Source organism: Hypanus sabinus, chromosome 13 (genome assembly GCF_030144855.1).
Source record: "Hypanus sabinus isolate sHypSab1 chromosome 13, sHypSab1.hap1, whole genome shotgun sequence".
NCBI lineage: Eukaryota > Metazoa > Chordata > Chondrichthyes > Myliobatiformes > Dasyatidae > Hypanus > Hypanus sabinus.
The window spans coordinates 66,093,841-66,121,599 of NC_082718.1; the positions used below are offsets into that span (position 1 = coordinate 66,093,841).

Sequence of the window (27,759 nt, forward strand, 5' to 3'; positions counted from 1 at the left end):
CTGATTCTCTAAGGGGCCAATTTTATCCCTCACTATCCTCTTGCTTTTAATATAACTGTAGAAACCTTTCGGATTTACTTTCACCTTATTTGCCAAACCAACCTCATATCTTCTTTTAGCTTTTCTAATCTCTTTCTTAAGATTCCTTTTACATTCTTTATATTCCTCGAGCAATTCCTTTACTATATCTATTTTAGACATCCCTCTTTTTCCGAACCAAATTTCTAATATCCCTTGAAAACCATGGTGCTTTCAAGCCTTTAACCTTTCCTTTCAACCTAACAGGAACATAAAGATTCTGTACTCTCATAATTTCACCCTTAAATGACCTCCATTTCTCTATTACATCCTTCCCATAAAACAACTTGACCCAATCCACTATCTCTAAATCCCTTCGCATCTCCTCAAAGTTAGCCTTTCTCCAATCAAAAATCTCAACTCTAGGTCCTGTTCTGTCCTTCTCCATAATTATATTGAAGCTAATGCTATTGTGATCACTGGACCCGAAGTGCTCCCCAACACATACATCTGTCAGCTGACCTATCACATTCCCTAACAGGAGATCCAACACTGTCCCATCTCTAGTCGGTACTTCTATGTATTGTTGCAAAAAGCTATCCTGCACACATTTCACAAACTCTAAACCATCCAGCCCTTTTACAGAATGAGCTTCCCAGTCTACGTGTGGAAAATTAAAATCTCCCACAATCACCACCTTGTGTTTACTACAAATATCTGCTATCTCCTTATACATTTGCTCTTCCAACTCACACTCCCCATTAGGTGGAGCCTAAACTCATCATTGCTGCCCAAACCTTACCACCTGCTAAATCGTTACCGAGAAGGACGTCCGCGTCAGTTCTCGGGAACTCTGATGGCACCCCTATTTCAACGTGTCCAGACACCAGCTCACAATCCATAATGACCTCATGTAAAGCCACCATTTCTATTCTTCTGCTGATCCCCTCTACCTTTACCATGCCCGTTTTTCGACCAAATTCTAGTACCTTACTGCTGATCAACGACAGCTCAGGCCCCATGTCTCTCCAGATTCGTACGGGAACTGGTGTGTCTCCCTCTGTCACAGACACGGTTTCGTGTGACAGACAAGTCTCAGAGCCTTCTCGTACTCTGTCTACCCTGGGCTCTCTGGTTGATTTACTGATTACCACGGCACACCCGATAGGGACTGCGGCTTTCCCTCTACCTATCTCTTTCCTCGGAGCAAAGCATCGAGATGCAATATGCCCTCCCTGTCCACAATTAAAACAGGTCAAACCCGGAAACCTCTGGCCGTCTTGCCTTTCCCCCTCAACCTTACCGCTAGTTCCCGGTGGGACCTCTACCTCACTCATCGGACTTTCTCGATCGTTCCCACTGTCACTCTGGGAACTTATATTCGAGAAAAACTTTGTCTTGTGGGTTAGGGCATATTCATCCGCGAACCTAGCAAATTCTGAAATGGACTTAACCGGCTTCTCATTCAAATACATCTGGATGTCCTCCGAAACCTTTAAATTCCTCAATCAACAGTAACTCCCTGAGACGCCCATAATCCTCGTCCACTTTTTCCACGGTGCTCCAACGGTCCAAGAGCACACCCTTCTCATAGGCAAACTCGGTATACGTCTGATTCCACCCTTTTTGTAAATTTCTGAACTTTTGTCTATATGCTTCAGCTACTAGCTCGTAACCCTGGAGAATGGCCACCTTGACTTGGTCATATTTCTCTTCCCCTTCCCCCTCCATGGACAACACCGCATATGCCCGCTGTGCCTTCCCTCTTAACACACTTTGTAACAGCGTCACCCACTACTCTTTGGGCCACTTCTGATTCACTGCCACCTTTTCAAAAAGCAAGAAGTAACTATCAACATCCGTCTCCTCGAACGGGGATACTAGCCTCAACGCCCGACTGACATCAAACCGCTCCTCTCGATACAACCCCTGACTTTGTTGCTCTAGCCTCAACTTCTCCATCTCCAAGTCATGCTTCCTCTCCTTCTCCTTCTCGGCCCTCTCGGCTGCTTCCAGCTCTTTTAACTTGATTTCATGTTCCCACCTTAATTTTTCCAACTCGAACTGAGCTGCCCCACTAGCTGGTACCTTTTCAGGGATATTTTCCAATACCTCAGCTTCAAACACATTCTTCCCAATGTAATACTGAGTTATGGCCCTTCGCACCTCTCGCTTTTTCATGGACGACCTCACTTCTGCGAGGTTCAACCCCTTCACCAAATTTAACAAGTCTGATTTGGTGGCCACCTCTAGCAGTCGGGTTTTTCATAAATTCACCCATGTCCATCTTTGCTGGTTTCCCGTCTGGCTACCTGTGTAACCAGATTCAAGTTTGGACTTACAAGCCCGATTCACTGGCCTCCCAATTTGGTGTCAAATCCCGAGACGAGAAACCCCAAGTTGTTACGTATCCCGTAACTGGATCACTTACCAGCAAAGATAGAGAGGTCCATTGAAGTCTGATGGCACTATTTTCAAACGTTTTTATTTATAAAGGGGCACAAAAGTAAGGTTAATACAAACATTCAGATAATATACGTCGTCAATACTCAATCTAAAGCGAGGGTATAGTAATAATCATCATTAAGAAATAAGCTCTACTGTTGTCGGTGGATAATATATTGTCCATTGGAAATATAAAGGTCACTCAGATGTCTGCAGGCTTCAGCCGTTTGGGAACTGCTGGGTTTCACATGTTGGAGAGAGAGAGAGATTGGTGAGAAAAGGAAAACTTGCCCGGGTCTTTATGAAGCAAATCTGTTGAAACAGGGGAGCGGGCTCCCCCCGATGTTAGTTAAAAGCGGTTTCCGTGATTCCAGCCACAGACTCCAGGCCCGGAATCTAACGCAAGTGGCTTCCTTCAAAATGGCTTCCTGCTACGACGGGATCGCTATCGTGTCTTCTTGGTGCGTCTCTCTCTCTCCCATTTCCTGGGTCTACTGACCCCGCCTCAACTAGTGCTCTTGCGATTCTCACAAAGGAGGGGGCTGCGGACATAACAAAAGAAGTTCCCCCTCATGTTACCCCTAAACTTTTGCCCCTTAACTCTCAATTCATGTCCTCTTGTTTGAATCTCCCCTACTGTCAATGGAAAAAGCCTATCCATGTCAACTCTATCTATCCCCCTCATAATTTTAAATATCTTTATCAAGTCCCCCCTCAACTTTCTACGCTCCAAAGAATAAAGACCTAACTTGTTCAACCTTTCTTTGTAACTTAGGTGCTGAAACCCAGGTAACATTCTAGTTAATCTCCTCTGTACTCTCTCTATTTTGTTCATATCTTTCCTATAATTTGATGACCAGAACTGTACATGATACTCCAAATTTGGCCTCATCAATGCCTTGTACAATTTTAACATTACATCCCAACTCCTATACTCAATGCTCTAATTTATAAAAGCCAGAATACCAAAAGCTTTCTTCACCACCCTATCCACATGAGATTCCACCTTCAGGGAACTAATCACCATTATTCCTAGATCACTCTGTTCTACTGCATTCCTCAATGCCCTACCATTTACCATGTATGTCCTCTTTTGATTAGTCCTACCAAAATTAGTAGCACCTCACACTTATCAGCATTAAACTCCATCTGCCATCTTTCAGCCCACTCTTCTAACTGGCCTAAATCTCTCTGCAAGCTTTGAAAACCTACTTCATTATCCACCACACCACCTACCTTAGTATCATCTGCATACTTACTAATCCAATTTACCACCCCATCATCCAGATCATTAATGTATATGACAAACAACATTGGACCCAGTACAGATCCCTGAGGCACACCACTAGTCACCGGCCTCCAACCTGACAAACAGTTATCCACCACTACTCTCTGGGATCTCCCATCCAGCCACTGTTGTATCCATTTTACTACTTCAATATTAATACCTAATGATTGACCCTTCCTAACTAACCTTCCATGCAGAACCTCGTCAAAGACTTTACTGAAGTCCATATAGACAACATCCACTGCTTTATCCTCGTCAACTTTCCTAGTTACCTCTTCAAAAAATTCAATAAGATTTGTCAAACATGACCTTCCACACACAAATCCATGTTGACTGTTTCTAATCAGACCCTGTCTATCCAGATAATTATATATACCATCTCTAAGACTACTTTCCATTAATTTACCCACCGCTGACGTCAAACTTACGGACTGATAATTGCTAGGTTTACTCTTAGAACCCTTTTTAAACAATGGAACAACGTGAGCAATACACCAATTCTCCGGCACCATTCCCATTTCTAATGACATTTGAAATATTTCTGTCAGAGCCCCTGCTATTTCTACACTAACTTCCCTCAAGGTCCTAGGGAATAAGCTGTCAGGATCGGAGACTTATCCACTTGTATATTCTTTAAAAGTGCCAGTACTTCCTCTTTTTTAATTATCATAGTTTCCATAACTACCCTTCTTGTTTCCCTTACCTTACACAATTCAATATCCTTCTCCTTAGTGAATACCGAAGAAAAGAAATTGTTCAAAATCTCTCCCATCTCTTTTGGCACTGCACATAGCTGTCCACTCTGATTCTCTAAGGGACCAATTTTATCCCTCACTATGCTTTTGCTATTAATATAACTGCCGAAACCCTTTGGATTTATTTTCACCTTACTTGCCAAAGCAACCTCATATCTTTTAGCTTTTCTAATTTATTTCTTAAGATTCTTTTTACATTCTTTATATTCCTTGAGCAACTCATTTACTCCGTGCTGCCTATACTTATTGTAGATCTCTCTCTTTTTTTGAACCAAGTTTCCAATATCCTTTGAAAACAATGGCTCTCTCAAACTTTTAACCTTTTCTTTCAACCTAACAGGAACATAAAGATTCTGTACCCTCAAAATTTCACCTTTAAATGACCTCCATTTCTCTATTACATCCTTCTCATAAAACAAATTGTCCCAATACACTCCTCCTAAATCCTATCGCATCACCTCAAAATTAGCCTTTCTCCAATCAAAAATCGCAACCCTGGGTCCAGTCCTATCCTTCTCCATAATTATATTGAAACTATATATAATTATATTTAATGATGTAGCATCTACTGCTTTGCTGAGCAGAGAATTCCATAGATTCACTACTCTATGGTAAAAGCAGTTCCTCTTTGTCACCATCTTAAATCTACTCCCCCAAATATTGAGGATATATCCTTAGTTCTAGTCTCACTATGATTGGCACTGTGAGCCTTTACGTTATGTGCTGGAGGAAATATTGATGTCAAGGCTCTGGAGGTTGGCCTCTGGGCACTGGCAGGATCCACATTTCCACTGTAACCCCCCAACTTGTGTTAGAGGACAACCAAGGGGAACATCTCTCCATCTTTCTTGATTCACCAGAACTGCCACTGGTCCTTGTCCTTCCCTGGCTGTCTCGACCAACCCATGGATTGATTGGTCCCAAAAGGCACTCCAAATGCAGACCAGCCTGTATGCCTACTTTCCTCGCTACCTTCACACCAACTATACTACTATGCTGTTGACCTCTCACCTGGTTTTAGTCTTCTTTGGAGTTGGCTGTTCTCCCTCTCTCATCCTGAAATGGTGACCATGGAAGAATACATCAAGAAGGCATTTGCCTTAGGATTTATCTGCCATCTACCTCACCAGCAGGGGTGGACATCTGTTTTTGTAAACAAGACGGAAAGCAAGCTCCATCCCTGCATTGATTATCAGCCCTTCAACAACATCGCGATGAAGAACCAGTAACCTCTTCCCCTGCTTGCTTCAGCATTTGAACATCTCCAGGGAGCAACCATATGGATCTATAATGCTTACAAAATGGTTACAAAATATAGATCTATAATGCTTACAAAATGCATCTATAATGCAAGAAGGGGATGAGTGGAAGACAGTGTTAAACACCTCCATTGGTCGCTGTGAGTACCTTGTGATGCCTTCTAGTCTGGCCAATGCCCCTGATGTTTTTCAGACTCTGGTCAATGATGTGATCCAGGACATGTTGAATCAGTTTGTTTTTGTGATTTGGATGACATTTTTATCTGTTCCTACCCTCATCCAACATGTCCAGAGGGTGCTCAGACAAGTTCTCAAGAACAAACTTTATGCCAAGCCAGAGAAGTGTGAACATCATAAAGAGCAGGTGTGGTTCTTGGGCTACATCCTCACCCCTTCCACTGTTCAAATGGACCCATGTAAAGCTCAGGCACTTATAGAGCAGCTCAAACCACCTACAGTCAAACAAGTGAAGAGTTTCATGGGGTCTGCAAACTTTTATCATCACTTCATCAGAAACTTAAGTTCCATCAGGGCCTCCATAAATGCTCATACCAAGAAGACCTCTGCAGGATAAGCAGACCAAACATTCTTAGAGCTGAAGCAATGCTTCATCACTGCCCCAGTGTTGCAACAGCCAGACTCTTCCAGTCCTTTCATTGTCGAAGTTGATGTATCTGATGTTGGCATTGGAGCTGTATTCTCCCAGCTCACTTCAGTAGATAATCAGCTACACCCCTGTGCTTTCCTGTCCCACCACTTGACTCCAACAGAGTGTGACTACAGTGTCAAGAACTGAGAACTTCTAGCTGTCAAGGAGTCTCTGGAGGCTGGGGACACTACAGAACATCCTTTTCTGGTATGGACACATCACAGAAACCTCACCTACATTCGTGATGACAGAAGTCTCAACTCTAGTCAAGCCAGTTGGTGTCTATTCTTCACTCATCACCTGTCATCCTGACAGCAAGAACGTTAAGGCTTATATTCTCTCATACGGGTTTGACGTCTCTCAGGACAGTGTCAATACAGAGTCCATCCTTCCCCTCACATGTGTAGCTGCTCCAGTGATTTCAGAAATGGAAACAGAGAGGAAGGCTGCCCAAATTGCAGTTTGTCCCTGCCACTAAGCGCCCCAGAGCCATGGAATGGGGTCACTTCTTATCTGATTGGGCACCCAGGGATTCAATAAATGCTGCAATTTAGAAAGAGATTATTTTGGTGGCTGTCTATGTCCCAAGGTGTCCAAGACTTTGTCTCTGCCTGTCCCACTTGTGTCCAGAACAAGATGTCACATCAGAGCCTGCTGGTCTGCTCTGCCCACTGCCAGTGCCTCACCACCCCTGGTCTCAGTGGATTTCATCCCTGCTCTGCCTCTTTCAGATGGGAAAACTACCATTCTGGTAGTTGTGGACGGGTTCTCTAAAGCAGCACACTATTTTTCTCTCCCCAGGCTCCAGCCACCACCCTCATTATTCAGCACATGTTCAGGCTGCATGGCTTCCCTCAGGACATAGTATAACCATATAACCATATAACAATCACAGCACGGAAACAGGCCATCTTGGCCCTCCTAGTCCGTGCCGAACCCTTAATCTCACCTAGTCCCACCTACCCGCACTCAGCCCATAATCCTCCACTCCTTTCCTGTCCATATACCTATCCAATTTTACCTTAAATGACACAACTGAACTGGCCTCTACTACTTCTACAGGAAGCTCATTCCACACAGCTATCACTCTTTGAGTAAAGAAATACCCCCTCGTGTTTCCCTTAAACTTCTGCCCCCTAACTCTCAAATCATGTCCTCTAGTTTGAATCTCCCCTACTCTCAATGGAACCAGCCTGTTCACGTCAACTCTATCTATCCCTCTCAAAATTTTAAATACCTCGATCAAATCCCCCCTCAACCTTCTACGCTCCAATGAATAGAGACCTAACTTGTTCAACCTTTCTCTGCTGAAACCCAGGTAACATCCTAGTAAATCGTCTCTGCACTCTCTCTAATTTATTGATATCTTTCCTATAATTCGGTGACCAGAACTGCACACAATATTCCAAATTTGGCCTTACCAATGCCTTGTACAACTTTAGCATTACATCCCAACTTCTGTACTCAATGCTTTGATTTATAAAGGCCAGCGTTCCAAAAGCCCTCTTCACCACCCTATCTACATGAGACTCCACTTTCAGGGAACTATGCACAGTTATTCCTAGATCTTTCTGTTCCTCTGCATTCCTCATGCCCTACCATTTACTCTGTATGTTCTATTTGGATTATTCTTGCCAAAATGTAGAACCTTACACTTCTCAGCATTAAACTGCATCTGCCAACGTTCAGCCCATTCTTCTAACTGGCATAAATCTCCTTGCAAGCTTTGAAAACCCATCTCATTATCCACAACACCTCCTAGCTTAGTATCATCGGCATACTTACTAATCCAATTTACCACCCCATCATCCAGATCATTTATGTATATTACATACAACATTGGGCCCAAAACAGATCCCTGAGGCACCCCGCTAGTCACCGGCCCCCATCCCGATAAACAATTATCCACCACTACTCTCTGGCATCTCCCATCTAGCCACTGTTGAATCCATTTTATTACTCCAGCATTAATACCTAACGACTGAACCTTCTTAACTAACCTTCCATGTGGAACTTTGTAAAGGCTTTGCTGAAGTCCATATAGATTACATCCACTGCCTTACCCTCGTCAACATTCCTCATAACTTCTTCAAAAAATTCAATAAGGTTTGTCAAACATGACCTTCCACGCACAAATCCATGCTGGCTACTTCTAATCAGATCCCGTCTATCCAAATAATTATAAATACTATCCCTAAGAATACTTTCCATTAATTTACCCACCACTGATGTCAAACTGACAGGTCTATAATTGCTAGGCTTCCTTCTAGAACCCTTTTTAAACAATGGAACCACATGAGCAATACGCCAATCCTCCGGCACAATCCCCGTTTCTAATGACATCTTAAAGATCTCCGTCAGAGCTCCTGCTATTTCTACACAAACTTCCCTCAAGGTCCTGGGGAATATCCTGTCAGGACCTGGAGATTTATCCACTTTTAAATTTCTTAAAAGCGCCAGTACCTCCACCTCTTTAATTGTCAAAGGTTCCATAACTTCCTTACTTGTTTCCCACACCTTAAACAATTCAATATCCTTCTCCTTAGTGAATACCGAAGAGAAGAAATCATTCAAAATCTCTCCCATCTCCTTCGGTTCCACACATAGCTGACCACTCTGATTCTCTAAGGGGCCAATTTTATCCCTCACTATCCTCTTGCTTTTAATATAACTGTAGAAACCTTTCGAATTTACTTTCACCTTATTTGCCAAACCAACTTCATATCTTCTTTTAGCTTTTCTAATCTCTTTCTTAAGATTCCTTTTACATTCTTTATATTCCTCGAGCAATTCCTTTACTATATCTCTTTTTCCGAACCAAATTTCTAATATCCCTTGAAAACCATGGTGCTTTCAAACCTTTAACCTTTCCTTTCAACCTAACAGGAACATAAAGATTCTGTACCCTCATAATTTCACCCTTAAATGACCTCCATTTCTCTATTACATCCTTCCCATAAAACAACTTGACCCAATCCACTCTCTCTAAATCCCTTCGCATCCCCTCAAAGTTAGCCTTTCTCCAATCAAAAATCTCAACTCTAGTTCCAGTCCTGTCCTTCTCCATAATTATATTGAAGCTAATGCTATTGTAATCACTGGACCTGAAGTGCTCCCCAACACATACATCTGTCAACTGACCTATCGCATTCCCTAACAGGAGATCCAACACTGCCCCATCTCTAGTCGGTACTTCTATGTATTGTTGCAAAAAACTATCCTGCACACATTTCACAAACTCTAAACCATCCAGCCCTTTTACAGAATGAACTTCCCAGTCTACGTGTGGAAAATTAAAATCTCCCACAATCACCACCTTGTGTTTACTACAAATATCTGCTATCTCCTTACACATTTGCTCTTGCAACTCACGCGCCCCATTAGGTGGCCTATAATACACTCCTATCAGTGTTACTGCACCTTTCCCATTCTTCAATTCCACCCAAATGGCCTCCCTAATGGTACTCTCTAATCTATCCTTCCAAAGCACCGCCATAAGATTTTCTCGGACAAGCAATGCAACACCTCCTCCTCTGGCCCCTCCTACTCTATCACACCTGAAGCAACTAAATCCAGGAATATTTAGTTGCCAATCACACCCTTCCTGCAACCATGTTTCACTAATAGCTACAACATCATAATTCCAGGTATCAATCCACGCTTTAAGCTCATCCACCTTTCTTACAATGCTCCTAGCATTAAAATAGATACATTTAAGATACTCTCCATCTCCTCCTCTCTTTCCATCCCTAACAATGCATTCAAATTTATTATCCTTTTCTTTCTTCTCCCCTACATCTTCGGGCTGAGCGCATCCCTTCTCCATCACCTGCCTTTCCTCCCTCGCACACTGTCTATTTACTTGCTCCACTGGTGAACTAACCTCCTCTCCCATAGTCTCCTCAAATAGTCTCCTGCCCCCCCCCCCCATCTTACTAGTTTAAAGTCCGCCCTGTAGCCCTAGCAAACCTCCCCGCTAGGATATTGGTCCCCCCACGACTCAAGTGTAACCCGTCCTTGAACAGGTCACTCCTGCCCCAGAAGAGGTCCCAATGATCCAGAAACTTGAATCCCTGCCCCCTGCTCCAATCCCACAGCCATGCATTCATCCTCCACCTAATTCTATTCCTACTCTCACTGTCGCGTGGCACAGGCAGTAATCCCGAGATTACTACCTTTGCGGTCCTTCTTCTTAACTGCCTTCCTAACTCCCTATACTCTTGTTTCAGGACCTCTTCCCCTTTCCTTCCTATGTCATTGGTACCTACATGTACCACGACCTCTGGCTCTTCACCCTCCCACTTCAGGATATCTTGGACGCGATCAGAAACGTCCCGAACCTTGGCACCAGGGAGGCAAATTACCAGCCGGGACTCCCGGTCACCTCCACAGAAACGCCTGTCTGAGCCCCTGACTATTGAGTCCCCTATTACTATGGACCTCTTTCTTCTAACCCTACCCTTCTGAGCTACAGGGCCGTCCTCTGTGACGGAGGCTCGGCCACTGTCACTCCCACCAGGTAGGCTGTCCCCCCCAACAGTACTCAAACATGAGTACTTATTGTCAAGGGGTACAGCCACTGGGGTACGCTCTAGTACCTGCCTCTTCCCCTTCCTGACTGTAACCCACCTATCTGCCTCCCGTGGTCCTGGAGTGACCACCTGCCTGTAACTCCTCTCTATCACCTCATCACTCTCCCTGACCAGGCGAAGGTCATCGAGCTGCAGCTCCAGTTCCCTAACTCGGTCCCTCAGGAGCTGCAGTTCGGTGCACCTGGCGCAGATGTGGATGTCCGGGAGGCTCGGAGACTCCAGGATCTCCCACATCTGACACCGAGAACAACAAGCTGCCCTCACACTCATACTTCCCAAATAACTGAAAATACAAGAACTAAAAGATAAGCCTACTGTGCCCTCTTCCGCCTAAGCCCTCTGAGCCCAAGCCCTACACTCTGCTCCCGGCGCACTCCGCTGCCCGCAAATGAAACTGCCCGCTTCTTAAGGCTGCGTTCTTTTTATATCTTCCCTCCTTCCCAGGCCTCCTTCATGCACCTGCGCAGTCCCGCCTCTCAGAACTCCGATCTGAGAAGCAATTGGACAATTTGAAAATGGCCACCGCCGCACTTCCTCTCAAGCCTCGCTGTCCTCTTCCAAAATAGTGTTTGATCAAAGATCACAGTTCATGACCCGTTTTGGAAGTCTTTCTGCTTTCTTTTGGGAGCCACAACCAGCTTCATATCTGGCCAGACTGAGAGTGAATCAGGATCTGGAGACAACCCTGTGCTGCCCTGTCTCATCAAACCCCTCAACTTGGAACTCCCTACTTGTTTGGGCAGATATTGCCCATAATAACCTCCAGTTGTCTTCCACTGGCATGCCCCCCTTTGATTGTTGAAAGGGATTCCAGTCACCACTCTTCCCTGACCAAGAGTCTGACGTGGGAGTCCCTACGCTGGACTCTAAGCACACATGGAGACAGACCAGGGCTTCTCACTGAGCACCCCGAAGTAATATGCCTGGCAGGCAGATTGGTTTAGCCAATAGCTGAGGCCTCTGAAGCCAGGGAAGAAAGTCTAGCTGGTATCTAAGGATCTTCCATTGAGATTAGAGAGCTGCAAGTTGGCCACCCTGCTGCATGGGACCATTCATAGTTCAGAAGGCTATCAATAAATCCTCCAAAAGGCTACCGCCACCCATGGAGTCACCTAGAGTTCCATGATTCCCAGCTTAAGCCAATGACTTCCTGCCCCCTTGCTGCAGTCAATCCTCCCCTCCTCCCCACTTGGTGGATGGGTCCCTGGAGTATTCTGTGTGGTGTGCCCTGGCATCTCACCGAGTGTGGGGCTGTGTCCAGTACCTGGTACACTGGGAGGGGTATGGCCCAGAGTAACATTCTTGGATTCCACCTTGACACATCACGGACAAATCTTTCATCTGGGACTTACAGCGGGCTCAGGCCTCTAACACTTTAGGAGCTGTCTTAGAGAGGGGTCCCAGTCACAACTGCAGACACCACCGCGGGTTCTGAGAGCTCATGCAGGCGGGCAGCTAAAAGAAGATGAAAATCACACATATGAGAATGCACATGTTCCAGCTAATGAGAGTTTATTTGTAATTGTATCTAACTCACTTCCTTGTGTGCCAGTCTTGTCAAGTCTTGACTGAAGCACAGTGATGACAGTATCCCCTATTTACCCTGGCCCATGTTCTGGGAAAGATGATCAGTGAGTTAGATGGACACTGTTAATGGAACAGTATTAATTTAGTTCTAGGTTACTGCGTCAAAGCTGCAGTGACAGCATTAGCTTTTAGTTAGCAGCCCTGTTGGCCTAGTGTTCGTAATTTTCCTTTGTTCTCTACAGTTCTTATTAAAACTCAGTGAACTGTTCATTCCATGTCTGTGTCTCTCCCTCTGCATTTGGGCCATCACTGAATTCTTGTCATAGGGTAAGTTAGTAGGATAGCAGACGACAGTAAGATTGGTGGAGTTGTGGACAGTTGGAGAAGGTTGTCGTGGGTTACAATGGATGCAGAGCTGGGCTGAGAAGAGGCAGATGGAGTTTAATTTGGAGAAGTGTGAAATGTTACATTATGGATGGTTGAACTTGAAGGTGGAGTACAGGATTCTGAGTAGCGTGGAGGAATAGAAGGATCTTGGGGCTCACATCCATAGATCCCTCAAAGTTGCTGTCTGAGTTGACAGAGTGGTTGGCATTCACTAGTTGAGTAATTGAGTTCAAGAGCCACAAGGTAATGTTGCAGGTTTGTAGAACTCTGGTGAGACCAAACTTGGAGCATTGTGTTCAGTTCTAGTTACCTCATTAAAGGAAGGAAGCTTTAGAGAGAATACCGAGGAGGTTTGCCTGGATGCTGCCTGGATTAGAGAAATGTTTCATGAGGAAAGTTTGAGTGAGCTAGAGCTTTTTTCTTTGGAATGAAGGAGGATTAGAAGTAACTAGATAGAGATGTATAAAATAATGAGGCATAGGTTGCGTGGACAACCAATGCCTTCTTCCCGGGACAGATATTCTAATACAAGAAGGCTTAATCTAGATGCAACATATTGTTGCAGCTATAAAGAAGGCAAGACAGTGGCTATATTCCATTAGGAGTTTGAGAAGATTTGCTTTGTCAACTAAACCACTAGAAAACTTCTACAAATCTACCATGGTAAGCAGTCTGACTGGTTGCATCACCATCTAGTATGGGGCAGGGGAGGGTGCTACTGCACAAGATCAAAGTAAGTTGTAGAAACTTGTAAAATTAGGCAGCTCCATCATGGGTACCAGCCTCCATAGTATCCAAGACGTGTTCAAGTTGTGGTGCCTCAGGAAGGTGGGGTCCATCATTAAGGCCCTGACCACCCAGGACATGCCCTCTTCACACTGCTGCCATTGGGAAGGAGGTACACAAGCCTGAAGACACACTCAGTGATTCGGGAACAGTTTCTTCCTCTCTGCCATCTGATTTCTAAATGGAGACTGAACCTATGAACTGCCTCGCTACTTTTTTGTTTTTTGCACTGCTTAATTTAACTTAACTATTTGATAGACATTAATTACTTACTATAATTCATTTTTTCTCTATGTTTACTTATCAGTAAACATTGTACCTCTGCTGTAAAGTTAACAAATTTGCTGGTGCTATTAAGCCTGATTCGGATTCTGATCATTTCACAGTGACTGAGGGAAGTATAGGGGAGGATGTCAGAGGTAGTGTAGGTGTTTTACACAACAAGTGGTAGATGTATGAAACATGCTGCCAAGGGGGTGGCAGAGGCAGACATTAGGGACATTCAAGAGACTCTTAGATAGGCACATGGGTGAAAGAAAAATGTTGGACTTCGCGGGAGGGAAGAGCTTTGATCTTTGAGTAGGTTAAAGGGTCAGCAGAACATCATGGGCTGAAGGGCCTGGACTGTGCTGTACTGTTCTATAAAGTATGCGTGGGTAATCAAGGTGAAGTCAACAGTCGTCCTCAGTGTACAGGAAGCTGGCCTGAGATGTCTTCAACCTGATAGAGGACAGATATCCTCAGAAAAGGATGATGGGCTTTCCATTGTCTAACCTGGGGTTCAGGGGCAAGCAACAGCATCAAAACTCACAGGCTTCATTTTTTTTTTCAAGGTAACTTTGACAAGGTAAAAGTATTTTCCCAGTAGTCAGCAAGCAGGATGGAGGATGAGGGGTGACCTGATAGAGGTGTATAAGATGATGCGAGGCGTTGATCGTGTGGATAGTTAGAGGCTTTTTTCCCAGGGCTGAAATGACTAGCACTAGTGGGCACAGTTTTAAGGTGCTTGGAAGTAGGTACAGAGGAGATGTCAGGGGTAAGTTTTTTATGCAGTGTGTGATGAGTGCGTGGAATGGGTTGCCGGCGACAGTGGTGGAGGCGGATGCAATAGGGTCTTTTAAGAGACTCCTGGATGGCTACATGGAGCTTAGAAAAATAGAGGGCTATGGGTAACCCTAGGTAATTTCTAAAGTAAGTACATGTTCAACACAGCATTGTGGGTCGAAGGGCCTGTATTGTGCTGCAGGTTTTCTATGTTTCTATGTTTCTAAGCACTCCAGCAGGCAGGGTTCACACATGGTTAAAGTTTTGAGTCTGTGTCCTCTTTCTCTGGGACAGCTGGAACACAGACAAGGTGGATAGAAGCAAGCAGTGGGAACTGAGCACCCATTTCTGTTTTGATATCCTCAGTCTAAAGTTTATCCTCTTGGACATGCACAATGATGTTTTTTTAAAGAACCAGTAACATCTTGCCTGTATCAATGTCAATGCAGTGAGCACAAGGACCAATTGGAATTGGTTTATTATTGTCACATTTGCTGAGATACAATGAAAAGCTTGTGTTGCATACTGTTCATACACATCAACTCATTACACAGTGCACTCAAGTCGAACAAAGTAAAACTATAACAGTGCATATTGAAGAGTAACAGCTACAGAGAAAGTGCAATGCAGGTAGACAATAAGGTGCAAGATCATAACAAGGTAGGTTGTGAGGTCAAGAGTCCAACCAATCACACTGAAGAATTATTTAATAGCAGAGTAGAAGATGTCCTTGAGTCTGGTGGTATATGCTTTCAGGATTTTGAATCTGCAGTCTGATAGAGTAGCCCTGTGTTCATTCCTCTTCATAATAATACCGTTTTGGATACTGTTGTTGGGGGTGGTGATCTATAAGGGTCACCTGGGTCTCTGGCACTGAATATGGTGCTGCGTCTCAGAGCAGGTGAAGAGGACTGCAGTACCTATAGGACATTCTATAATTAGAGGAATAGAGATGAGATTCTATGGACACGATAGAGACACCCAGATTGTATGTTGCCTGCCAGATGCCAGAGTCAGGGACATCTCAAATCAGGTTGACAGTATTCTAAAGGGAACAGCCAGAAGTATTGGGACCAATGACATATGTCGGAAAGGTGATGATGCCCTGAAGAGAGATTTTAGTGAGCTAGGTAAAAGCTGAAAATCAGGACCACCATAGTAGGAATCTTTGGATTGCTGACTGTGCCTTGCACCAGAGAGAGTAAGGGTGGGATAATTTGGCTGAGAAACGGGTGTAAGGGGCATAAAGGTGGTCCAATATCCTTGCGGACAGGTTTTCTAGAACTGTTTTGGAGGGTTTAAACATTTGGCAGGGGAATGGGAACTGGATGAGGATGGGCTAGTTGAGACTGCTAGCAAGGACAGAATGATGATTGGGCAAAAATGCAGTCAATGGGATGAGTTGCAGTGTTAAAAATGGACAAGATCAAAAAGAGTGAAGAATACAACAAGACTGAAGGTGCTTTATTTAAATGCACACAGTATATGCAATGAGGTAGATGAATCTTGTAGCACAGTTGCAGATTGGCAGGTATGAAGTTGTGGGCATCAGTTAATCGTGGCTGAAAGAAGATTATAGCTGGGAGCTTAACATCCAAGCATACACATTGTATTGAAAGGTCAGGCAGGTAGGCAGAGGGGGTGGGGAGGCTCTGTAGATAAAGAATGAAATGAAATCGTTAAAAAGAGGAGACATAGGATCGGAAGGTGTAGAATCACTGTGGGTGGAGCTAAGAAACTGCAAGGATAAAGAAACACTGAAGGGAGTTATCAGCAGACCTCTGAACATTGGCAAAGATGTGGGCTACAAATTACAATGGGATATAGAAAATGCATGTCATAAGGGCAATGTTATGATAATCACGGGGAATTTCAATATGCAGGTCGATTGGAAAAGTCGGGTTGGTGCTGGTGGAATATGTAAAATGCCTATATGATGGTTTTTTAGAGCAGCTCATGGTTGAGCCCACTAGAGGTCAGCTATTCTGGATTGCGTGTTGTGTAATGAAATGGAATTCATTAGAGAGCTTAAGGTAGAGGAACCCTTAGGGAGACAGTGATCAAATGTTAGAACTCACTCTGCAATTTGAGAAGCAGAAACTAAAGTCAGATCTATCAGTATTACATTGGAATAAAGGAATTTCTGGAGGCATGAGAGAGGAACTGGCCAAAATTGATTAGAAGGAGACACTAGCAAGGCTGACAGCAGAACAGCAATGACTGGAGTTTCTGCAAGCAATTCGAAGGTGCAAGATAGATAAAATAAATCCCAAAGAAGAATAAGTATTCTAAAGGCAAGATGACACAACAATGGCTGACAAGCAAAGTCAAAACCAACATAAAAGCCAATGAGAGGGCATATAACAGAGTGAAAATTAGTGGGAAGTTAGAGAATTTGGATGCTCTTAAAAAGAAGCAAAAGATGGAATACCAGCCAATAACATTAAAGAGGATACAAAATTTCTTCAGATACAGTATATAAAGAGCAAAAGATAGGTGACAGTAGATATCAGATGACTGGAAAATGATGCTGGAGTAATGGGGGACAGGTATATGGCAGTTGAATTGAATAAGTATTTTGCAACCATCTTCACTGGGGAAGGCACTAGCAGTATGCTGGAAGCTCGAAGGCAGGGGGCAGAAGTGAGTGAGATTGCCATTCCTAGAGAGAAGATGCTTGGGAAACTGAAAGGTCCGAAATTAATTTGAATTGAATTGAATATCGGTTTATTGTCATTTAGAAACCACAACTGCAATGCAGTTAAAAAATGAAACAACGTTCCTCCAGAATGGTATCACAAAAGTACACGACAAAACAGACTACACCAGAAAATCCACATAACATTTGGCAATCCCCAAATCCAGAGAACGGAGAGGCTGCTGCATATTAATATCATGCTACCATCTTAGCATGTTCCCCAGAAAGGAGCTGCAACTCCACCAGACAAAACAAGACAACCTTGTCAGGAGACCAACTCTACCACCCAACAAACCAAAAACTAAAGCTACAAGAACTGCACAAAACTACATAGTTACAACACATAGTTACAACAGTGCAAGCAATAGCATAATTGATTAAAAAAAACAGACCATGGGCACAGTAAAAATAGTCCAAAGATGTTAAAAGACTATAAGTTCGAAGGAAACCACCACACAGTTTCCACAAGTCCTCAGGGTCCCGATAGACTCGTCATCCCACACAGACGGCAGAAGGGAATACCCCCACTATGGACTAACATGGTGCCGGACTCAACCTTGCAGGCGCAGCATACAATGAAAGCGCCGTCAGACCCAGCCTCGCAGTGAAAGCGCCCCGACTGCAGCAGACTCTGAATCTGTTGAACCTCCGAGCCTCCAACCATCCCCTCCGGCACAGCCTCTCCGAGCACCATCCTCTGTTGAGTGCACTACAATGCTCCAGCCACTGGCCACCAGCAACGCGACCTCGAGGACTGGGGGCCTGTTCTTCTCAGCAGAGACCTGGAACTCACAACAGCAGCAGCAACGAAGAAGGTCTTCCTGGAGATTTCCAGATGTTCCTCCATGCTCCCACATCCATTTTTCATCAGATTAGGATTGTGCACGGCACCCCGCTTGACAAATAACAAATATCAACTCCAAAGGTTACCTCCGAAGGTAGGTAAGTCAATAGGACCAGATGGTCTACACCCCAGAGTTCTGAAAGAAGTGGCTGCAGAGATGGTGAAGACATTAGTAATGATCTTTCAAGAATCAACAGATTCTGGCATGCTTTTGGAGGACTGGAAAATTGCAAATGTTGCTCCAATTTTCAAGAAAGGTGAGAGGCAGAAGAAAGGAAATTATAATCCAGTTAGTCTGACCTCAGTGACCTCAGTTAGTGACCTCAGAAAGATGTTGGAGTTGATTTTAAGGATGTGGTTTCGGGATACTTGGAGGCCCATGATAAAATAGGCCAAAGTCAGCATGGTTTCCTTAAGGGAAAATCTTGCCTGACAAATCTGTTGGAATTCTTTGGAGAAATACCAAGCAGGATAGACAAAGGAGAATCAGTGAATGTTTTTATTTTTATTTTATTGAGGTAAGCCATGCCACCCATCAATCCCCTAATTTAATCCTCGCCTAACATGAGACAATTTAGAATGAATAATTATCCTCACAATCAGTACATCTTTGGACTCTGGGAGGAAACTGGAGAAGACCCATGTGGTCACAGGGAGAACATATAAACTACTTACAGGGACCGGCAGGAATTGAACCTGGGTCCCCTGTACTGTAAAGCGTTGTGCTAACCACTATGCCTCTGTGTACTTGGATTTTCTGAAGTCCTTTGACAAGGCACCACACTTGGGGCTGCTTAACAAGTTAAGAGACTCTGGTATTACAGGAAAGATACGAGCATGGATAGAGCATTGGCTGATTGGCAGGGGGCAAAGAGTGGGAATAAAGGGGCCTTTTCCAACTGACTGCCAACGACTAGTGGTGTTCCACAGGATCTATGTTGGGACCAGTTCTTTTTATATTGTATGCCAGTGATTTGGATGATTGAATTGATGGCTTTGTGGCCAAGTTTGCAGACAATACAAAGATAGGTGGAGAGGCAGGTGGTGCTAAGGAAGCAGAGAGGCTAAAGGAGGACTCAGACACATTAGGAGAACGGGCAAAGAAGTGGCAAATGGAATACAGTGTGGGGAAGTGTATGGTCATGCACTTTGATAGAAGAAATAAAAGTGTAGGCTATTTTCTAAATGGAGAGAAAATTCAAAAATCTGAGGTTCAAAGAGATTTGGGAGTCCTTGTGCAGGATTCTATAAAGGTTAACTTACAGATTGAGTCAGTGGTGAGGAAGGAATATGTGATGTTTACATTCATTTCGAGAGGACTAGAATATAAAAGCAAGGATGTAATGTTGAGGCTTTGTAAGACATTAGTGAGCTCCACTTGGGGTATTGTGAGCGGTTTGGAGTCCCTCATCTTAACAAGGTTGTGCTGACGTTGGAGAGGGCTTACAGGTGGTCAGGAAAATGACTCCGGGATTGCAAGGCTATTCATCTGAGGAGTGTTTGATGGCTCTGGACCTGTACTCACTGGAATTCAGAAGAATGAGGGGTTTCTCATTGAAACCTATCGAATTCTGAAAGGCCTTAATAGAGTGGATGTGGAAAGGTTGTTTACTATGGTTGGGGAGTCTAGAACCAGAGGACACAGCCTCAGGTTAGAGGGATGTCCATATAGAACGGAGATGAAGAGGAATTTCTTTAGTCAGAGAGTGGTGAATTTGTTCCCACAGGTAGCTGTGGAGGCCAAGTCATTGGGCATATTTAAGTCAGAGGCTGATAGATTCTTGATTAGTCAGGCTATGAAGGGATATATGGAGAAGGCAGGAGATTGGGGTGAGAGAGAAATTAATCAGCCATGACGAAATGGCACAGCAGACTCGATGGGCCACGTGGCCTTATGGTAGAGAGAGTGTTTGGAGTGACTGGGGTCTTTGCATATATTAGCTGCTTTACTGGTAGCAACTATTGAGACAGTCCATGGAGAGACTGCTGGTTTCCATGGTGAATTCTGGCAGTGGTGTGTGATTAGTTGCAGCAAACAACAGATATATACCACAGATCACATTCTGGAGTCTGACAATTTTGCTTTCTTTCTAGGTACAATAACCTTATTGAAAGATGCATTGACTCCTCAGTGGTGGCCCCATTGAGTCAGGAAAGGCTGCAGAGAATCTACGCCTCCGTCTCCACCAAGCAGGGCACAAAACTGTGTTTGGAGTTAACAAAGGTAATGTTGACGGAGGCACCATCTTTAATGAGTTAAATTATGGGTACAATACCCTGAAGGTAGTGAGTACATATGAGCTTCCTTGTTTTAGTGGAGGTGTTAAGTTATTATCAGTTATCAAGGTAACCTTCCTTACCAGTCCTGATGGAAGGTCTTGGCCCAAAACGTTGACTGTTCATTCCTTTCCATAGATGCTGCCCCTCCTGTTGAGTCCCTCTAGCATTTTGTGTGTGTTGCACAAGATAACTAATGTCTGAATGAAGTTTGAAGCTATGTAGAATGCTCAGAGCTGACATCCTCCTGAATCACCTCCAGCCCTAAATGACCAATCCAGTTTTCCTCCTCCACTGGTTACTTTTCAGCCAACAAGCTAAAAGCCCTCATCAAAGAGCATGTATATCTAACCTGGAGCACGATAGCAATCCAATCAGCACAACCGTTCTGTGACAGTCTTTATGCTCCACATCCTCCACTCCTCATTCATCCTTCCCTTTCTCATTTAAACATAAGATGGATGGTGGGAGGGTGGACCCTCCAACAAGCCAAGACGCTGTGTTGCTGACAAGCTGAATCCCTCAATTTTAACAGCCTGAGGGACATCAATGCCAGAGCAGCAGAGAATGGGTATCCTACAGCCAGTAATTCACTTCCTGCCACCCTAGAATCTTTCCACCTTGCGAGTGTGACACTCTCCACACTGATGAGGGCAGCTCCATCAAATCAGTAAATCTGTAATCATCAATCCAGGGTAAAATGCCCCCTCACCCACCTGAGACACACACTGCCACCGCAGTGGCTGCATTCCACTGGGTGCACCAGAGTCTCTCACCCCACCACCTCCCACACCAAACTCATAACCTCCGATACCTACAGCAGGAGGGGCTGTACCTGGAGACTCCATCTGCTGCCCTGCCCTTCCCCTTTATCTCCCACAGACCCTGGTTCTTCCATACTGAAACTCTTATCACGGCTTCTCCTCCCTATTTCTCCTCCCCATACCTCACCCACCTTTTCCTGCCCTTGTTCCCTTTTCCCTAACTACCCCCTCCCCCTCACCTCCAGTGGGAGGGCAGATTTCAGGGCTGGAGGGCTCACCACTGGACTCTCTGGCCAGGACTTGGATCAGGGTTCTTAGCCACTGCTGGACTTGTTGCCTACAGTGCTGGTAACGAGATAAGCAAGAGCCTAACCAGGCACCAGAAGGGCTTTGTGCTTGGACTCTCACTGAGCAGCCTGGTTGTAGAAGTGAGGGTGCGCAGCGTGTAACACTACCACACCATGGTCAAGGAGTGGTGATGGCTCCCAGTGAACTGAGTATCAGCGATTCCATTCATTCACTAACATACACCTTCCCATGATCTCTGCCAGTCTTGTCAATTCAACTTCTTGTCAATGATTTCGCTTTCATTTTCCAGTCTCTCATTTGCATCCTTGCTGCTTAGGATCCCACCCCTTGCCAATCAAGGTTAAACAAACTGGTAATACAGTACTAGCAAATCTGCCAGTTGGGGACCCCTCCATTTTAGGTGCAACCTGTCCCTCTAGTCCAGGCCACCTCTGTCCCAGTGGAGGTCTCAGTGATTCACTAATTGGAATCCCAGCTAAATGCACCGACTAGAGAAGGCCTTGTAGCATAACACACACAAAATTCTGATAAAGAGTCTACGCCAGAAATGTGTGACTGTTTATTCCCATCAGTAGATGCTGCCTGACCTGCTGAGTTCCTCCAGCATTTTGTGTTTGCTGCCCCAGATTTACAGCATCTGCAAGATCATGTAAGGGGTTGTGAGATGCTGCCACTGTGATTACATGCAGTAGTTACTGGAGATCTAGAATAAAGGAGGAACCAACAGGTTGGGCATGGTTAGAAAAGAGATCAGGGCCAAGGTGTAATCCAGAAACCATTCCAGATATGTGGACTGCATAGGAAGAATATAGGGAACTTATTGATGACAACTTTTGTAAGCTCACTAACAATCAACATAAGATCCAGTTTCACTCAATCGGAAATACAGGGCCAAGACTCAAGCATTGAGCAATTGGACAGTGACATGCCATGAAACCTGCTTCTTAATTCCTAGTGAAGAGGAAAGGTTGATAATCTTTAACACAACTGGCAAAGGTGATGAAATATTATCAACATGGACTCTTCACTCCTTGCAGATACTGCCTGACCTACTGAGTACCTGTAGAATTCCAGTGAAAGTCCTGATAAAGTGTCTTGCCCAAAACATCCCTTCATAATTTCCCTTCATAGCTGCCATCTGATTTGCTTGAGTACCTGCAGCATTTAGTGTGCACTGCTGTTTTGTTCAAGCAGTTTGAATGATTTTGGAGAAGGTATCAGAGTTTAAACAATGTACTTGCATGTGAGGTGGATTCAGTCTTAATGACCCAGAGAATATTCCTTCCCAAAACAGGTATCGCACAGGGAGGGAGGCATCTGTTATCAATTATCCATTAACCAAGTTGACCTTTCTTTAGGCTGCCTTGAATTATTTAAGACATGTGATGTAGCAGCTAACCCATTAACCCAGTCATGAGTGTGGGTTTCTCCTTCCGATGGTAAAGGTCTACTCCCTGTCCCTCCCCTCTTCTTCTGTTCCCCAATCTGGTTCCTTCTCACTTGCCTGTCACCTCTCTCTGGGTCCCTTCCTCCTGCCCTTTCTCCTAGGGTCCAGTCTCCTCTATCGGATTCCTTCCTCACCAGCCTTTTGGTTATCCTGCCCGCCTGGCTTCGGGATGTTGCCTGGATTGGGGAACATGCCTTATGAGAATAGATTGAGTGAACTCGGCCCTTTTTCCTTGGAGTGATGGAGGATGAGAGGTGACCTGATAGTGGTGTACAAGATGATGAGAGGCATTGATTGCATGGTCAGAGTTTTTCCCAGGACTGAAATGGCGAATACAAGGGGATATAGTTTTAAGATGCTTGGAAGTAGGTCCAGAGTGGTGTCATAGAGAGTGGTGGGCACATAGAATGCACTGCTGTGGGTGGTGGAAGCAGATACAATAGGGTCTTTTAAGAGACTCTTGGATAGGTACGTGCAGCTTAGAAAAAAGAAGGGTAATTCTGAGCAGTTTCTAGAATAGGTGATATGGTTGGCACAACATTGTGGTAATGTGCTATAGATTACTATGTTCTATGTCAATGAGATTATATTTTAACTTGAAGATCTCCATGTTTTTGAAGAGACAGCAGGCACACACCAAACATGGTGTGATTTGCTGCAAGTTGGATGAGGATTTTAGTAGCTCTGGTCTGCATTTCCGTTCATCATTACTGGAAATTTAGAAGCAAGTTTCACAGCATATCTTTGTCCAGACTCCATTGTGTCTTAACCCAACATAACAATTCAATTGCTAAATTTATTTAGCAATGTACTGAGGTACTTGTTTTGTACATCACCCATGCAGATCATTGCTTTGAGGTAGTGCGTAGAAGGGAAAACAAGAGTGCAGAATAAAGTGTTACAGTTACAGACAAAGGGCAATGCAGACAAACGATAAGGCACAAGATCATCGCATTGCAGCTGTGTGGAAAGTAATTTGTTAAGGTTGCTGTCACTAAGCTCCCTTCATTCTTCCGTTATAAAGTCCAACTGACGCTCGATTACAGCCGGGACTTGCACCTCGACTGCAGTCTGTCTGTGTCATTATCTGAGACCTCTCCTGTGATGTGATCATCACTGGTTGTTTACCTATGAAACAGAAGACATTTGACTCATTGTATATGTGTCAGTTCTTGGGAGAACTGCCTTCTCGGTTCTGTGCCCAGAGACCAACTATATTTTCCCTTCAGCAACAAACATTCTGCTGGGTTGAGTAGTATCTGGAGAGAAGGTACAGTCAATGTCTCAGGTTAAAACCCTGCATCACGATGGTGTGCTACTCCAGATTCCATCATCTGAGGTATCTTGAGCCTTCAGATCGTTCTTTCAACTATTTATCAAAATTCCTTTTGAACATCAAAATGAATCTCCCACAGCATCTTCTCTGACAATGCAGCAGTGGTGGGAATGGACATTTCATTCTGTCAAAAGTCTGGGTATTGAATTAACTTACTGAGCAGCATAGAACAATAACCAGGACTTCAATAAATTTAATTTAAGAGGGAAGTGCTGTAATCAAATTTTATTTTATTAATATTGAACCTATTACGTTTGTAGATCTAGCCTTGGGCAATTCAGAATCATTTGTATTACTTGTGTTTTAAACCACTACAGCTTTCTGTCTGAGCCCCCACTATTTAACATTTAACAAGTATCTAGATGAACTAGTAGGCCTGGAAGCTGGTAAACAGGTTGTTATTGATGGGTACATGATCGGCATCAAGGCTAAATGGTCTGTTCCCATGTTGAATGGCTTTCTTACTCTAGCAATTCCATAAGTACTCCACTGAAAAACACCTGTTCCTTTTCCTCTTAGGAAATTGAGAATATGTACACCACAGCCATAAGGAAGGCAATCCTTGACTATGTGCTCTTAGATCCCATGGAACAAAGGAGACTTGGCATTGAACTTCCTCCCAAGGTAGGAGAGAAATGTCATTCTGTTATAAAGTGATCAGAAACCCTGAGGAAAACTTGAATATTTTTTCTATAATTGGAGAAAATAAGCTGAATGGACACATAGACATTTTAAATAACTGAAGGTACAATATATTCATGAACTCTGGCTTCTTGGGGTGGACACAGTAAGTTTTTTATCACAAAAATTGTAAAAATTGGATTAGCCTCATGTTGAGAATTCCAGATCCTGCACTGAACTCTTTTGCTGAGGTGATGATATGGATATTGTCTTGCTCAACTCCAAAAGCAATGAAGCTGGGCAATTGAGAATTGGTTTTTACTGGAGTACATGTGTGTCATAGGGAATTCCACTTCTTCCCTTTTGGCAGATTTTTTCGTTAATTCAGCACTCCTTTCCCAGTGTAAACTTCCCCTGATATTATCACAGCAGTGCAATGCACAAGACTTGTCTAGCGTTTCATCCCTACTGCTCTCTTATTTACTGGCAGGTTTGACTGAGCATTTTCCCAGTACCATACTGTTTAAAGAGACTGCATTCTCTGCCCTCACTGAAACCTGTGACCTGCTATATTTGCCAGACAATGTCTCTGTGAGGCTGGAGTCACAGCACTGTCCCAGTCTCAGCACCATTCCCATCACTGCTGGATACATCTGGATGGATTGAACCCACCCAAGTGCCACCTTCAGTGAGAGGGGACTTGACCTACAGAGAAAGGAATTGATTTCATTGCAAGTTCCCTAAAGAGAAGACATTCATATTAGTACACCCTTGTCCTTACTGAGACCACCCTGGCACCCCCGTGTCAACAATATCATTTGTATTATGGAGAGATCTGTTTGGGCACTGTTCTTCTCTGATGGAATCCTGCAGGAGAAAACAGCCCTACTGATAGTGGGGAGGGGGGAGAGGTAGCCTGTGATTAGTCTGAGACCACTCCTCTCTGCACATGTAAACTGCCATACTGGACCATGATGCAACTAATCAGGACACTTCCATCAATACATCAGTGGAAGCATCTATTTATTAAGTCATAACTCTCTCCTGTGACTGGATAAGTATGGAGTTTGATATGTTCCCATGGGAGATGGCTGTCAAGGTGGCACCTTTGGGACTAACTACAGCAGCAGCAAGGATATGCTATTGTACAATAGGAAGCCTTCTGGGAAAGATACAATCTAGCATTACACAGGGAAATCTAACAGCACTGCGCTGTGACTCTCACAAATGAACCAACTTCCACAGGGAGCACATGCCACGTAGTAGCTTCTAATGATGGTGAAGATGGCCTCAATAAAACAAGAATTGTGGACAAGGGGGACGTCACGTGATGACGTAGGGTCGAGACGTTGGGAATCCAGCTCCCTCGTAAAAAGTAATGAAATAGGGTTTAAATGAAGAAGAATTAATAAATATCTACTAGAAACTATTTATAAGTAACTCAGAATTATCTTTTGATATGGCTCCTAAACCGAAACAGAAGAAAGCTAATACTTCGAAGACTGCACAAATCGACGGGGAAAAAGGCCTAACCGTCTCGGTGAAGCCTCGGACTCAAGTTGGATCACCTCCCAGATGATGCGGGACAGGAAGTTGCGGCAATATCGGCGGTCTCTAAGAAGAAACGGCAAGAACAACGCATGCACGAAGAAACAAGTATGCATGAACAGATATTAACAAAACTACAAATCCCAACTACGGCTGGAAGTGAATCCGAAGTGGAATCAGTCTCTTTGGGAAATTCAGAGGAAGAAGAAGAGGAAAAGAAGGAGATTAAAGGAGACATAAAAGATATCCTGATATATATTATGAATTAATTAAATAAGAAGGATGCAGATTACACTCGATAATGTGGTGGAAAAACAAAAGAAGATGGATAATAAAGTTTAAGAGATGGAAGTAAAAGTGGAAGAAAACACTGAAAGAATAGGTAAGATAGAAGACAATAATCTTGCCTGGACAATAGAAAGAAAACGGATGTTGGAAAAAATAGATGCACTTGAAAACTCTAGTAGATGAAATAATATTAAAATTGTTGGTCTTATGGAAGGTACAGAGGGAGAAAATCCAATAAAATTCTTTCAAGAATAGATTCAGAAAATTTTGGAAATGAAAGAAGGAAGCCAAGTAATTGAAATTGAAAGAGCACACAGAGCTTTAAGACCAAGACCTCAACAAGATCAAAATCCAAGATCAATTTTAATAAAATGCTTAAGGTATCAAGATAAAGAAATGATCTTGAAGGCAACTACTCAAGGTGCTAAAAAGAGAAATGGGCCATTGATAATAGAAGGGAAAAGAGTTTTTTTTTATCCAGACATAAGTTATGATCTCCTGAAGAGGCGGAAGGAATTTTAACCCAGTGAAAAAATCTTTATGGGAAAAGGGCTTTAAATTTTTATTGAGCTACCCAGCAAAATTGATAATTTTCCTGGATAACAAAGAAAGAAGATCTTTCGTTGATTACCGGAAAGCGGAGAAATTTGTACAAGAATTATTTGATGTCCACGAAGAGGACTAAAGAATTATAGAAATGAAGTGGACTAATGATGAAGACTGAAATAAGGTTGGACTTGATGGACATTCATAAGGAAAACAAAAATAGTTGAGGAGTACTAATTGGGAGTAGTGACATTAATTATTTTCTTTTTTTTTCTTCACTAATATATTTTCTTTCTTTTTTTTGCGGGGGAGCTGGAGGAGCTCCTGATCG

At 43.7% G+C, this 27,759-nt stretch overlaps 1 protein-coding gene across 1 annotated transcript in view; it reads left to right on the top strand.

The window, feature by feature from the left end:
• Positions 1 to 5,576: 5,576 nt before the first annotated feature.
• Positions 5,577 to 27,759, top strand: part of LOC132403373 (dynein axonemal heavy chain 3-like) — a 990,878-nt gene continuing 968,695 nt past the window's right edge. The window contains exons 1-3 of the mRNA XM_059986790.1: positions 5,577 to 5,731; positions 20,387 to 20,516; positions 24,945 to 25,049. Of these exons, the coding sequence (XP_059842773.1) occupies positions 5,577 to 5,731; positions 20,387 to 20,516; positions 24,945 to 25,049 (390 nt within the window). The remainder of the gene's footprint in view (positions 5,732 to 20,386; positions 20,517 to 24,944; positions 25,050 to 27,759) is intronic.